Raw genomic sequence first — 14,157 nt, 5'->3', positions numbered from 1 at the left:
TCTAGATTATGCAGGTTAAACAGTTCATGACACTGTCAGTTTACTTAGCATATCTGCTCCTTGTCCATGTGGCTGCTTTTGCTCACCAGTGATCCCACAGCAGTTTAAGGAAAGATGAAAGCACAGGTACACATCAAAGTATAGCCTACCTAAGATACCATCTGTTTGTCTCTTGCCTAAAAATTGATTCAATTTAATCTGAATTCATTGTAGCCTCCAGTCTATTTCTCTTGACTGACAGTTGGTGTGCATCTGGAAGTAGATATTCACCTTCTGCTTTCTTAGTTGTTATCACTGCAGGGAAGTATATGTCATATAAATGAATAATGTGCTCCTGTACAATTTTTGTGAAGGTAAAGATGTTCTTTCTCCACTAACTTCCCACATGCTTAAGCATTGTGCTATTGAGATCCTTTTTTCTGAAGACTCTACTGCACATCCTCTGCCATTTTTAAACTTGAAAATTCCGAGAAATAGATAGAGCTATAGAGCTATGAACATAACCTTGCTTTTTTGCCTCATTTTCCAGTTAGACTTTAAGCTAGACAGACACTAAAGACAAGCAGCATTCAACAATTTCTCTATACTTTTAGATATAATAAGTTGTCACAGCTGTGAGTAAAAAAAAAAGGAAAAAAAAAAAAAAAAGAAACTAACCAGCCAACAAAACTAAACAAAAACACAACAACAACAAAAACAACAAAAAGTAGCTCTCCTTGCATATTGCAAGGAATACTTAGAACTGCTTCCAAAACAACAGCCAATCTAAACAAAATGTTAATAAAACTATTATTATGTGGCTCAAAGCGGCCACAGTGAAAGTCAAAGCCATTAAGTATTATGCCTTTGGACGTGAAGGTGTGCTAAAGAGAAAGACCCCTTGAGGTTTTATCAGACGAGTTAGAAGATGGGAATTTTGAATAAGTCAGTCTATCCCCTGTATTGCAACAATCTCCATCAAGAGGAAAAGAAAGGTTACTCTCATAGAGGAGTCCCTTCTGAGGGGAACAGAGGGCCCAATGTGCTGTCTGGACCCAACCCATGGGGAAGTCTTCTGCTTCCCTCAGGCCTAGGTCAGAGCTAATAAAGGGGATGTTGTTGTGGAGTCTACTATAGACCACCCAGCCAGGATGATGACACTGATGAATCATTTTTAAGGAACTCAATGATACCTATAGATCAGCCACCCTTGTCCTTAGGGGTTACATCAACTTGCTAGATGTTTACTGGGAATACCACACAGCTAATACACATGGGTCCAGGATGTTCCCAAAACACCAGGATAATAACTTATTGGCACAAGTACTTAGGGAGACAAGTAGGAAAGGTGCCCTCCTAGATCTGTTGCTTGTGAACAGAGAAGGTTTCATTGGCAAAGTGGCAATCAGTGGCTATTTGGTCAAAGTGACCATGAAGTAGTCAAGTTTAAAATCTTTGGTGATAGGAGGAGAACTGCCACCAAAACTTCAACCCTGGATATGGGGAGAGCAGACTTCAGGCTGCTCAGGGAACAGTTAATAAGGTCCCCTGGGAAACTGCATTTGAGGGCCTTAGATTACATCAGTGCTGGTCAGTTTTAAAGTACTACCTCTTCAGAGCACAGGAACAGGCAATTTCAAAATGTTGAAAGTCAAGCAGGCAGGGCAGAAGGTTGGTCAGGCAGAGCAGGGATCTTCTAGAGCTTAGGTAGAAACAGAGAGTGCACAGCTGCTGAAAGTGAGGTCACGCAACATGGGAGGATTAGTAAGATGCTGTTTGCCTCTGTAGGTGATAGATAAGGGTGAGAAAATTTGTATGGCCAAGGCTCAATTAGAGTTGAAACTGGCCAGTACTGTGGAGAACAATAAAAATTTTTTGTTTTTGTTTTTTTTTTTTTTTTGTTTGTTTTGTTTTGTTTTAAATATATGTTAACAGCAAAAGGAGAACCACAGCAAACATTGTTCTGTTACGTGATGAGGACTGTCACCTCACAAACAGAGATAAATAGATAAAGCAGAGACCTTTACCTTATTCACTTTTTTGCCTTCTTCACCTCTGTCTTCAACACCAATGATGTGCTCTGGGATCCCAAGTGCCCTGAGCTGGAGGACTGTGACTACAGTAAACTCCCAGCCAAGCCCAAACTTGCGCAGGACTTGCTTCTCCTGCTGGATGCATGGAAGTCCATGGGGACTGATGGGATTCATCCCAGGGTACTCAGAGAGCTGGCTGATGGTATTGCAACACATCTCTCCACTATTTTTCAATCATCTTGGGAATCTGAAGAGAATCTGGGTGTTTTAGTCGAAAGCAAGTTGAATATGAGTCAGCAGTGTGCCCTGGGATCCACAAGAGATAACCATACCCTGGGGTGCAACAAGCATGACATTGCTAGCCAGTCAAGGGGAGGGATTGTCCTGTTCTGCTCTGAGGATGCTGGTGCACCCCCACCTCGAGTACTACGCGTGTTTTTGGGCACCACAGTATAAAAAGGACATAAAACTGTTAGTGTCCAAAGGAGGGCTTCAAAGACATTGAAAGGTCTGGAGGGGAAGGCGTATGAGGAGCAGCTGAGGTCCCTTGGTTTGTTCAGCCCCAAGCAGAGCAGGCCGAGGGGAGGCCTCATGGCGGCCTGCAGCTCCCTCAGGAGGGGAGCAGAGGGGCAGGCGCTGAGCTCTGCTCTCTGGGGACAGCCACAGGACCTGAGGGAACGGCATGGAGCTGGGACAGGGGAGGGTCAGGCTGGGGGTTAGGGAAAGGTTCGGCACCCAGAGGGTGGTCGGGCACTGGGACAGGCGCCCTAGGGCAGTGGTCACTGCACCGAACCATACAGAGTTCAAGTAACATTTGGATGATGCTCTCAGATATACAGTCTGATTTCTGGGTGGTCCTGTGCAGAGGCAGGAGTTGGACTTCCATGATACTTGTGGGTTCCTTCCAACTCGAGATATTCTATGATTCTGTGATAAGAAGGCAGACTAAAACTGTCTCTCAAATCAAAGGACAATGTCACCACTAAGTACGGTGACACAAGGGTTTGCAGATAGACACCTGTAGGAAGGCCATAAGTTCTGTGTGTTCATCTGTTTCCATATTGATACATGGCAAAATAAGGCTGACTTTTCCTTGTACAATGCTTGCAAATCCTTCCTGCAGAGTTGCACACTCAAAACAACTTTTATTTTTTATTTATGTATAACTCCTCTGATTTAAAGACTCCATGGGTATTCATCTACAGTTATATATGTATACTAGCATGAAATGAAATAAACACTAGGAATGGAACAGATTTTACCACTTTAAAACAATAGGCAGAGAATTGAGACTATTTTCCCCAAAGCAAGCTCCCAAATCTTGTGTGAAGTGCTACAGGATTCCTGTCTGCCTTAAGACCTGATTGATTCTAGGTAACTGCAGTAAAGTGACTGGTACTTGGATTACCTTTAGTGCTTCAAAATGATGGACAGTTAGTCCTGGGAGATGTCAGACCTGTGACTGCAGAAAGTCTAGATACTTCAGTCACAACCTCCAACCACTAAACTATTCCTCCTGCCTTCAAACGAACTTCTGCATATTGGCACAGTGCCATTCAATTCTATTGCATTATTTAGAGAAAAATGAGTCCATGGCATTATTGAACTTACATTAGTATGTGCCAGCATTTGTTGAAGTAACTCTATAATTTGCCAGCCTCTGATTCATGCAAACACAGAAACCCATAAAATTTTTTTAAAAAGTACTTTGAAATCTTTTCCAGATAGTTTCCATGGTCTTTTTAACCTCCTATAAGAGCACAACAGAACTTTATATACATCCAAATGAAAGTAGAATTGATAGACTTCAGTGGGAAAACCAGAAAAACTTGACTGAAGAAATACAGATTGATACTTTCTAGATATTTAAATATGCCTTAAATAAATATTTGCACCAAATTGATTACAGTTGTTGCAGCTCTGCTGAATTTCTTAGCTAGTAAGAGCAATACTGATTGTAGCTTCTCCTTTAAAAGGTTTTAATAATCTTATAACATTGTTTCAGTGGATGATTTTGTTTGATTCCATTCTGCTAGAGAAATGGATACATCAAGTCTAAGCTAACAATTTTAAATATGCTAGAAGGCCACAGTTACATTCCATTAACTCTAGTTTATAATCTTTGCATGAACCATCGAAAGATTTTCCATCCTATTTGTAGAGGGAAATATATTTTTTACCCACTAGCCTGACCATGCCAATACTGACCTGCTTTCACCTCCACTCAGGTGCAAATGTATGAATGCTGTTCCCTTACAGGATCATGTCTGTTCATGTTATAATGGAATAAATCGAAGTCCATTGTCCACGACCAAATCTCCTGTGTGCTCACAGTTGCATTTCATTAAAGGAGTAGGCTGTGCAACTCTGATTTCTGTTGCGAGTGACGACACGATCCAAATAATTTTACTCTGTTCACATGAATAGATGTTAGTGTTCACATATAAGCATAAAAATAGTATATAATAAACTGACACATAGGACTGATAAAGTGAGAGTCCCCCACCCTTATTCAATTTGAGCAGAATCCTGTTGATTTTAACGAGATTACTCACTCAGTGGAACTCAAATAATGGCATAGAAAGAATGGTACATTGTTTCTTAATGGTAACAGTCATAGCCAGCAACAGGGAAGTATTTATTTCTGACAGACATGATCTAACTGAAACACTTAAAATACATTTTATTTTATTTTTTTCTCCAACAAGATTTGCAGAATTGTGCTATTTAATATTAGGTAAAAGCCCAAATTCAATTCCTGCCACACAATTTTATAGTTTGCTAACTGAAATTGCTTAAGCCACCTGTGAGATAATAGTTAGCAAATGAAAATTGATGTGAAACATTACTATTTTATTTTCACTGAGTTGTAGGACAATTATTTAGTCAGTAAGTGTCAGGGACATTGTACAAATCATATCCTGAAGGAGTTCCAAACACTTTTGTAAAGAACCTTTAGAATTGTGGAAATAAGGAAAAATAACTGTGGTAACTGAAAATGAACAGAACGACACTGCAAATAACAGCCTGTGGCACTAAAAGTGAACCAAAAGGACACAAGAAAACAGAGAAAAATATATGCTCAAAGAAAAGAGGTACTGGTAGGCTTTCAAGAGCCTGTTATCCTCAATACTAGATAACCTTTACTCACTTTCTACATTTTTACTGCCCACCTGTCTTGACAGGTTTTTTGTCTCTCTATGCTTTAAAACCTCTAATGAAAGAACTTTTTAAACTACCTTATGCAATACATTACAATGCTTAAATAACCTAGTGTAAAAAGTATTCTGTAATTCCTAACTTTACATCCTTTTAATGGTCTATATAGTCTGTTATCTCTGATAGTCATACAAGTATTTTAAAAAGAGATCATGTCAGAAAGAGATACCTAAATGCATTCTAGCTTAACAGTTAGGTGATGAGAAAAGTCTGTAAAATAAACCATAGGAAAGTAACACAAAGGTTTGTTCAATATTTGTGAAAAAACAGAATACACAGCTCAATTTCTGGAAATGCAAAGCAGGTGAGCCTGAGCTTTTCAAGTCAGTTTTATTGCAGTAAGATTCCTAACTCTCATTGGCAGTTAAACGCTCTGAAATCTCAGTCACTGTGCTTAAGATTTTGTCATAGGATCTGAGCAGATTAATCTAATAGGCCCCACAACATTCATTTGCATGTCTAAATGGAACATTTGGGGTCAAAATTTGTTTTAACTATACGGATAGTTAAGGAAACTCATAAAATATGTTAAATTGGGTAATTTCACTAGCTCAGTGAAAAAAAATCTATTATTCACATTGAAAAATGTATCACAGATGTGTGCAAAGCAACAAGAAATGAATGGATGTACGTGTCATCATGACTTTTTATAATTTATTTTTATGAATAAATAATGCCTTTCTGGCAGTAGCCTGTAGTAGCCTGTAGTACTCATTGCTGTGTATTATTTACTTCCTACACGTTTACTACCCTTTCAGAAAAAAAGGCATGAAGAAAAAAACATTTAATTGTGCACTTGAGAGTACCACCTCAGGTTCACTTCATTATTTATTATTTCCAATCAAGTCATCTTATTCCCGTCACTGAGTCTTTGATCACAGAATCACATCAGCCTCCAGAGGTCTCTAGTCAAACCTCCTGTGTGAAGCAGGTCCAGGTCGCGCAGGTTGCTCAGGATCATGTCCAGATAACTTTTTAATGCTTATTGTTTTGGCTACTCATTTCAAACATTCATTTGATGCAGCAAAGCGTGAAAGAAAGCACTTTAAAATATTACAACTTGTATATACATTTATAAAAGCAGAAAACTGGCATCAAACCCAAGTAGCACATACCATACCTGCATCAGCTAGAACTTTTTAAAAATAAGTAAGCAATTGTCTAGACTTGCAGTCTCGCTTTCTCATTTTGACTGAACAATGTTCATAAAATTCTGTTCTCCGGGGATACTTCCTAGAACACAAACTTACGTTATTCAGCATGGAATGAAATACTCATTTTTATTTTCCAGCCAAACAAATTTATCACAAGAATAGTGCCTTTTCAGTGCTCTATAAAGAAAAACAGATGAAATAGTTGACCATAATTACATTTCAGCCCAGAACAATAGCATGACAAATGTTGCTGCCTTTAGTAAGAGACTGCAGGTCCACCTTCTGGTAAGAGTTAGGACACCAGCCCTCAGCCAGGAACTCTCACTGCAAAGCTCCAGCTGGGTACAGCCAGGGCTGCTGCTCCTCTCATGCTGACGATGGTTTAAGGAGGCCTCCATCTGCACAGGCCATGGCTGAAATCTCAGCTGACCTTCTGCCAGAGGGTGGGAAGGCCCTGCAGAGGGACCTGGGCAGGTTGGGTCCAGGTCCCTCTCAGGCAGAGGCCAATGGGATGAGGCTCAACATGGCTAAGTGCTGGGTCCTGCACTTTGGCCACAACAACCCCATGCAGCGCTGCAGGCTTGGGGCAGATTGGCTGGAAAGCTGTGCAGAGGAAAAGGAGCTGGGGGTGCTGCTCGATGCTCACTTGAACATGAGCCAGCAGTGTGCTCAGGTGGCCAAGGAGGCCAACAGCATCCTGGCTTGTGTCAGGAATAGTGCAGCCAGCAGGAGCAGGGAGGGGATCGTCCCCCTGTACTCTGCTCTGGTGAGGCCGCACCTTGAGTGCTGTGTGCAGGTTTGGGCCCCTCACTACAAGAAGGACATCGAGGTCCTGGAGCGTGTCCAGGCTGAGGGCACTGGGGTTGTTTGGTCTGGAGAAGAGGAGGCTCAGGGGTGACCTTACTGCTCACTACAGCTACCTGAGAGGAAGGTGTGGGGAGCTGGGGGTCGGTATCTTCTCACAGGTAACTGGTGATAGGACCAGAGGGAATGGCCTCAAGTTGTGCCAGGGGAGGTTCAGGTTGGCAATGAGGAGACATTTCTTCTCAGAAAGGGCAGTCAGGCACTGGGACAGGCTGCCCAGGGAGGCGGTGGAGTCACCGTCCCTGGGGGTATTCAAGGAGAGGCTGGATGTGGTGCTTGGGGACATGGTTTAGTGGGTGACACTGGTAGCAGGGCGATGGTTGGACCACATGATCTCGGAGGGCTTCTCCAACATTAACGATCCTACGATCCTATCATCTACCATTAAAATCCCGCCCACCCCTCGCCCCCACCCCGCCTCCCGCCATTTCCCCCCGGCGGAGCCCCGTCACGGCACCGCCCCGGGCGGCGCTTGGCCCCACCGCGCCGCCGTTGCGGGGCGGGGCGGCAGCGGCAGCCATGGCGGCGCCCGTCGTGCCGGAGACCGACAGGTAGCGGCTGCCCGGCACCGCCACCGCCACCGGGGAGGGACCCCCCGACCATCCCCGCCCCCCCCCCCCCTCCTCCTTCTCCTCTCATCTCCTCCTCTCCTTCCCCGCAGCATCCGCCGGGCCGTGTCGCTGCTGAACGCCGTGGACCCGGGGCGCTTCCCGCGGCTGCTGTCCCGCCTGCTGCAGAAGCTGCACCTGAAGGTCGGGGCGGGCGGGAGGGGTCCCCATGGACGGGGCCGGGGCCGGGGCCGGGGCTGTGCCCGCAGGAGGGGCCGCTCCGGTGGGCGCCCCCTCTCCATCCCCCCCCCACCTCCCCGGGCCGTGCTGTGGCCGTGGGCCAGAGCCTGGGGAGGGGTGAGGTCGAAAAGAAGCCGCAAACAGGCGCTTTTGTCAGCTTTTCCTGCCAGGTTTTGTTGTGTTTTTTGCTGGTTTCGTTCACTTCTTTCAGCGGCGTGGCAGAAGGAACGTCAGGAGTCCGTTTCACCCCATGGTCAAAAAGTCAAGTGGAGTTTAAATCTGGTTTTGACACAAAATGTTGCAGGGGGAAACAACGAGCAAAGTGTTAAAACAGAAATGATTTTGTTGAGGATTTCTTCCATATATATGTGTATATATATATATATATATATATATACACACACACACATATATATTGTATATATACATATATATATACACACACATATATATGGAAGAATGTGTGTATATATATATGTATATATATATACATAAATATAAATATATACATATAAACATAAATATATACATATGTACATATATATGTACACATATATGTACGTATGAATATATGTATTTGTTTATATGTACATATAAATATATACATATATACACAATATATATATTTATAAATAAATATATATATTTCAATGTCACATTTTGCATATTCCCTTATTATTTTTTATTGTTTAGAAAGAAATAAGAAAGCAAACACAATCTGCTTTACGTACACATAAACACTAAAACATCACAGGTTAGAAGTAGCGCTGGCAGAAAATAAAACCTTACTACAGGTCATAGCTCCGAGGCTGTAAGGGCTATTTGGATTATTTGCTGCGATTCCCGATTTCTCCCTACCAAAATTACTAGCTTGCATGCTGCTGATATTGCAGTGTGGTTTCTAATGATTGAAATAACATTTCCATTTTGATATTCTTGCTACAAACTCTAATCACTGAAGTTTTTTTCTGTAATTGCCTCATTTTGTTTATTCTGACAGCTCAATTGCTTTTTTTGTGGAGCTTTGCAGTTTTGGCTTATTAAGTGGCCTAAATATGGTGTTTTGATGTTTGTAGCATCAACTATTAGTAATTACATTTGAAAAGATGACAATATCTGCATTTAAATTACTCTTTAATTTACTGTAGTATAATAAACATAACTGCTGTATTTAAAAGTACAGCACGTTCTTAGTAATATTCAGTAATATGGTGTGCTATAGATTGTACTGAAATCTGACTTTCAAAACAGCTTACATTAGGGCTTCATTTTCTCTATAACAGCGTAGGCATTTTTCAAAAGGAGAATCTGGAGTGGAAGAAGCCTGCATAAGTAACTACAAAACTGCTTTGCCTTCAGTTTTCTTTGGAATAGTGCACTTCTTACTTTTCTTCCTTTTACTTGTAAAAGTTTATTGGAGACAATCTGATGTAGTCAAAAGATATGCATTTCCGTAGTAGCTCTCAAGTTAAGTAGAAAGCATTTTCTTGTGGTGTTTTTAAATTGATTGTGATAAAAGCCCACAGTATCGTGTAAATCTCATATTCATTGAGATAAAACATTGTATTACGTTGTCTTTTTCTACTGGAGAAGGGCTTTACTTTATCCATTTAGAAAAACAGGACAAATACTATGCTTATAAAAATGTGGAGAAAGCTTTTCTTTGGGCAAATATGTTTATGGCGGCCAAATGGAATGTCAGCAGTAACTATTTTTGTGCTTCAGGCTGAAAGTAGCTTCAGTGAAGAGGAAGAAGAAAAACTTCAAATCGCTTTTTCATTGGAAAAGCAGGATCTTCATCTAGTTCTTGAAACTATATCATTCATTTTGGAGCAGGTACATCATTTTTATCATTGTGAATTTTTAAATATATATTTTTTATCACATTGTGGATTTAAAATATAGATGTGAAGCTAAAAAGTAATTTGTGAAAACACGTATCTGTAGTAAATTATGCATATCTTGTGGGCATGATTTTACAGCTTTAGTTTGCACACTTTGCTGATCTGAATTGGACTCACTGCATTTGTGGGATGAGTTTCTAAATAAAGTAAATAAAGGCGATGGAAACCGCCTCTGTATGGCTGTGAGGGAAATACTGGTAATAAGGTGTAGTCTTTCCTCTTATTTGTAGGTGAGCAGTAGAAGAGCTGTAGTTCTAGTGTCTGTATGAGTAGGTGACCGCATGATGTACAGCTAGGGGACTTTTACACAGTCCCACTGTTTCTGCTGTGGTTTGCCACTCAGCCACCACTCAGGTGGGTTGCCAAGATACGACATTTTAAATAGGTAACTTTATCTTAGAGGTTGAGACAGCTGCAGTGTTGTTGATACAATACCATGCAAGTACAGTGAGTGCAGTCTGTGTTGGGCATGCAGATGGCAATCAGGTATGCCATGAGATGTGAATCGTCCTTTCCTGCACATGTCAATTTAACATGAGTTAGCTTGGTTAACATATTCCACGATACTAAAAAGAGAACAAACAGACAGTGAATGCATGAGAAGTTAAAAGAAACACTGGTCACATCCAGACTGGAATTTCGAAATTTCATCTCAGCCAGACAGGAGTTTACCTGTATTATTCTCTGTTCTTAATTTAATTTGTCTACTTTAGTATAATTACTGCAGGTGGATAGAAAGAGTAGTTATGCGTTCCAGGTCTTACTGTTTTTTTCAGTTAAAAAAAAAAAAAAAAGTACTGATCAGTCCAAAGAAGATTCTCAGGTGTGATACATGTTACATGAGGACACTTCTATGTTCCAACTGATTTTTTTTTTTAAATAGCTGCTTGTTCTGTCAAAGCATACATTTTTTAATAGCCTTTTGATCTATATGGACCCACAGAAATAAGGCTGCTGCATGGTTTTTGCTGTATGTGTTGATTTTTTTTTTTTTGGGGGGTGGGGGGAGGAATAGGGGAGTTTGAGAGGCTGATGGAGTCCTGTTTTTAAAGTGGAGGCCAGTCTATGATATAGAATGTTTATCAGTAAAATCGATGCTAATGTGGGTGTAATTGGGAAAAGCTGTCCTTTTTTCCTGGTCACAGTTGGAAGCCTTTTTTTTTTTTTTTTTTTCAGTGATGGCAGCTTTAGCGTATTTACAGTGGAGAAATATAGAGGTATACTGAGATGTAGTCTACATATACATTTTTCATAGTTTGTCTGTCTTGAGGAGGCTCATTTGTAATACTGCACTTTGAGATATAATTGGGATAGTTACGCTCTGCTCAATGAAAGGGTTAATATGAACAGGGTATTTGCAGTCCCACAGTAGAGTTGCTAATAAAAATCTTGGGTGGATATGATGGCCATCTGTGGTAGAATTTTGCTGGCACAATTTGTAGAACAATACTTCAACAATAGCAGTTATTTTTCATTCAAACAGGCAGTTTATCACAATCTGAAGCCTGCTTCACTGCAACAACAGCTGCAAAGTATTCACCTGGATCAAGACAAAGCTGAAGCGTTTGCCAGTGCATGGGCAGCTGCAGGTCAAGATACAATTGAAAAGTTCAGGCAGAGGGTTTTGACCCCTCAGAAGGTAATTTATTTATTTATTTTTTTAATTTAAGAGAGTAAAGCTATATAGCTGTGTTTTAAAGCAAGAAGTCTAAAATACAAAATTGATGACAAGTCAAGGTGCTGAAAAACAAAACAAGAAGGGTGCTTATTAGGTAGTGGATAAATGTGGTCAGGGTAGTGAAGTTTCATTGTATCTTTAGGTGTAATGTACACATCTGTGAGCAGGTATAACATATGGTGATTCTTAGTAAGCCTTCAGCTGCATTACGAGATGTGTATACAAAACTATCAGTGTTGCTATATATCTTGCTAGTATAAGATTGAATTTGTTACTCTATGATTTGTTTAGTGAAAAGTACATAGGAAATAAATTTGATAGATAAGGAATATATGTTACACTGACAAAATCAGAACATAGTTTGTAGCAGCTTTTAAACTTTTGGGTGTAAAATGCACATTTTGGGAAGACAAGGCATGTCAGTGACAAAGTCTAAAGATATACACGATTGCATTGCAGTTGATTTTTTTCCAAGTACTTAAACTTGATCATTTGGAAAACTGGGTAATTTTAGACACACAACTTGTAGAGTTCTGCACATAAGAAAAATATACTAACTCGTGAAACTAACCAAGAAAATGACTGATAATAACACATACACCAAAAAAGAAGAGTTGCACATAATATTTTTGGCTTCTGTTTTATTTTATTTTATTTTTTTAATAATATTTACCAATGCCAAGCATACAACTTTCAGAGTTTAAATGGTCAGAGGTACGCTGATTGTATAGGTAAGTATGACTTTCCATTTGAGAGAAGTGAGCAATCTGAAAACAAAGTGGAATTATAAGTTTGTACGGTTAACTACTCAGAATATAACATGTGCTCAGAATGGGAGGTAATTCTGAAAGTACTGCACAAGAATTTTCTTGAGACAAACTATGCAGTGATCTCTGTTTTGTTGCTTGGTTTTCAACAAATGAGAATCTAGTGCAAGCAACTTTGGTCATCATTTATTTGGAATACTAGCTATGCTAGAACTTGTACCCTTCGCACCTGTGGTCCTTCTGTGACTTCCTTCGGGGATGACATTTCTGTGTTTGCATCTGCAGTTTTGTGTGAGGCCTGCAACATACAATACTTCTGGTGTGTTTTATGGCTTTGGAGACTCTTTGTGCCTTCACCACCATCTCATGTAATGGAATAACACTTGCTAGTGCTTTACATCCCATAGAACGTAGTTTTAAACTGTCATTTGTAATTACGCTTGCACAAAAGCAACTATAAAAATACAGTGTCATTCGCTTTTTCTTTTAACATTATTTACATAACTAGCCTGGATTGCAAGTTGAGTATCAGCTCAAGTATGAATGTATGCCTTAAGGTGTAGTTTAATTGAACTGCTTGAATATACTTTCTCAGTATGTTTTGAAAAACCTGTAAAGTCTTTATTCTGTAGACTTCAGTGTAGTGAAAGACTATGAAGTTCAAGAGAGCATTTCCATAGCCAAAGGATTAAATTCACAGAGCTAATTGCTAAAGCACAGTATTTTTTTATTTTTTTTTCTGCTAACAAGGCATGTAGGAGGAAGTATTTAGGGATAACGGAACAGGAACTAGTGATCTCCTTATAAGACACTGCAAGGTGATTCATAAGACTATGAGTGTAGTAGGTGGCTGCACAAGGCTTTCATTTATTCCCCTCTGTATTCTGTAAATAGTTGTATATTAGCACATATTTGCTATATTATCTTGGTGCACATTGAGAAATAGTGGGCTAAGTATTGTCTTAAGATATATTGTAGCAGCAAACACTATAAATTTTCATCAGAATCTCTTGAACTACTTTTTAAAAAAGTTGAAATACTGGAAAACACTTAGGGACTGATTGTTTTTTAGATTGGTTTTACAATTTAGATTTTCAGATTGATTTAGAGATTATGTTAGCTTCTTTAAAGAGGTGTATCTAATTACTAATACTCTCTGGAATGTATATATGTTTAAAACATTGTATAAAAGACCTGGTCCCATAAATGTGCCCTCCATATATAAGTACTTTACAAACTTGTTTATGTGGCTGTGTGCAAATTCCCAGTTTGCTCACTTCTCCCACAGAAGGAATATGTATATATGGCAAAAGGAAGTGACAGTTCTCTCCTCATACTTGCTACCAACATAATTGCAAAATAGTTGAGGCTGGCAGGGACCTCTGGAGGCCATCTGGTCCTCAGGCAAGGCTACGCAGAGCAAGCTGCCCAGGACTGTGTCCAGGACCGTGCCTAGGTGGCTTTTGAAGATCCAGAGGAGGGAGACTCCATAGCCTCTCTGGGCAACTTGTGCCAGTCTGGGCTTAAGCACCCTCGCAGTAAAAAAAAAAAAAAAAAGTGTATCCAGATGGTCAAGGGAACTTCTCGTGTTTTGGTTTGTGCCCATTGATTCTTGTCTGGGCACTGGGCATAACTGAAAAGAGCCTTGCTCTTGCAGGGAGGAGGATATTTGCACCCTCAATTTCAGGTCTTCATATATACATTGATAAGATCTCCCTTAGCCTTCTCTTCTCCAGTCCCTTCATCATCTTCATGGCCCTTTGCTCGATTC

The 14,157-nt window shown here is 40.3% G+C and overlaps 1 protein-coding gene across 9 annotated transcripts in view; it reads left to right on the top strand.

The window, feature by feature from the left end:
• The first annotated feature begins 7,678 nt into the window (after window positions 1-7,678).
• The window catches only part of COMMD10 (COMM domain containing 10), a 151,232-nt gene continuing 144,753 nt past the window's right edge, over window positions 7,679-14,157 (top strand). For all 9 annotated transcript variants that reach the window (XR_011091421.1, XM_068667777.1, XM_068667779.1 and 6 more), the window contains exons 1-4: window positions 7,679-7,800; window positions 7,911-8,001; window positions 9,763-9,873; window positions 11,425-11,580. Coding sequence is in view for 8 of the 9 variants with exons in the window: in XM_068667777.1 (XP_068523878.1) it covers window positions 7,769-7,800; window positions 7,911-8,001; window positions 9,763-9,873; window positions 11,425-11,580 (390 nt within the window). In the remaining variant the exon portion in view is untranslated. The remainder of the gene's footprint in view (window positions 7,801-7,910; window positions 8,002-9,762; window positions 9,874-11,424; window positions 11,581-14,157) is intronic.

This window comes from Anas acuta, chromosome Z, assembly GCF_963932015.1.
Source record: "Anas acuta chromosome Z, bAnaAcu1.1, whole genome shotgun sequence".
Taxonomy (NCBI): Eukaryota; Metazoa; Chordata; class Aves; order Anseriformes; family Anatidae; genus Anas; species Anas acuta.
The sequence above is the reverse complement of the archived record's forward strand: the minus strand, read 5'-3'. Positions and strand labels throughout refer to the sequence as shown.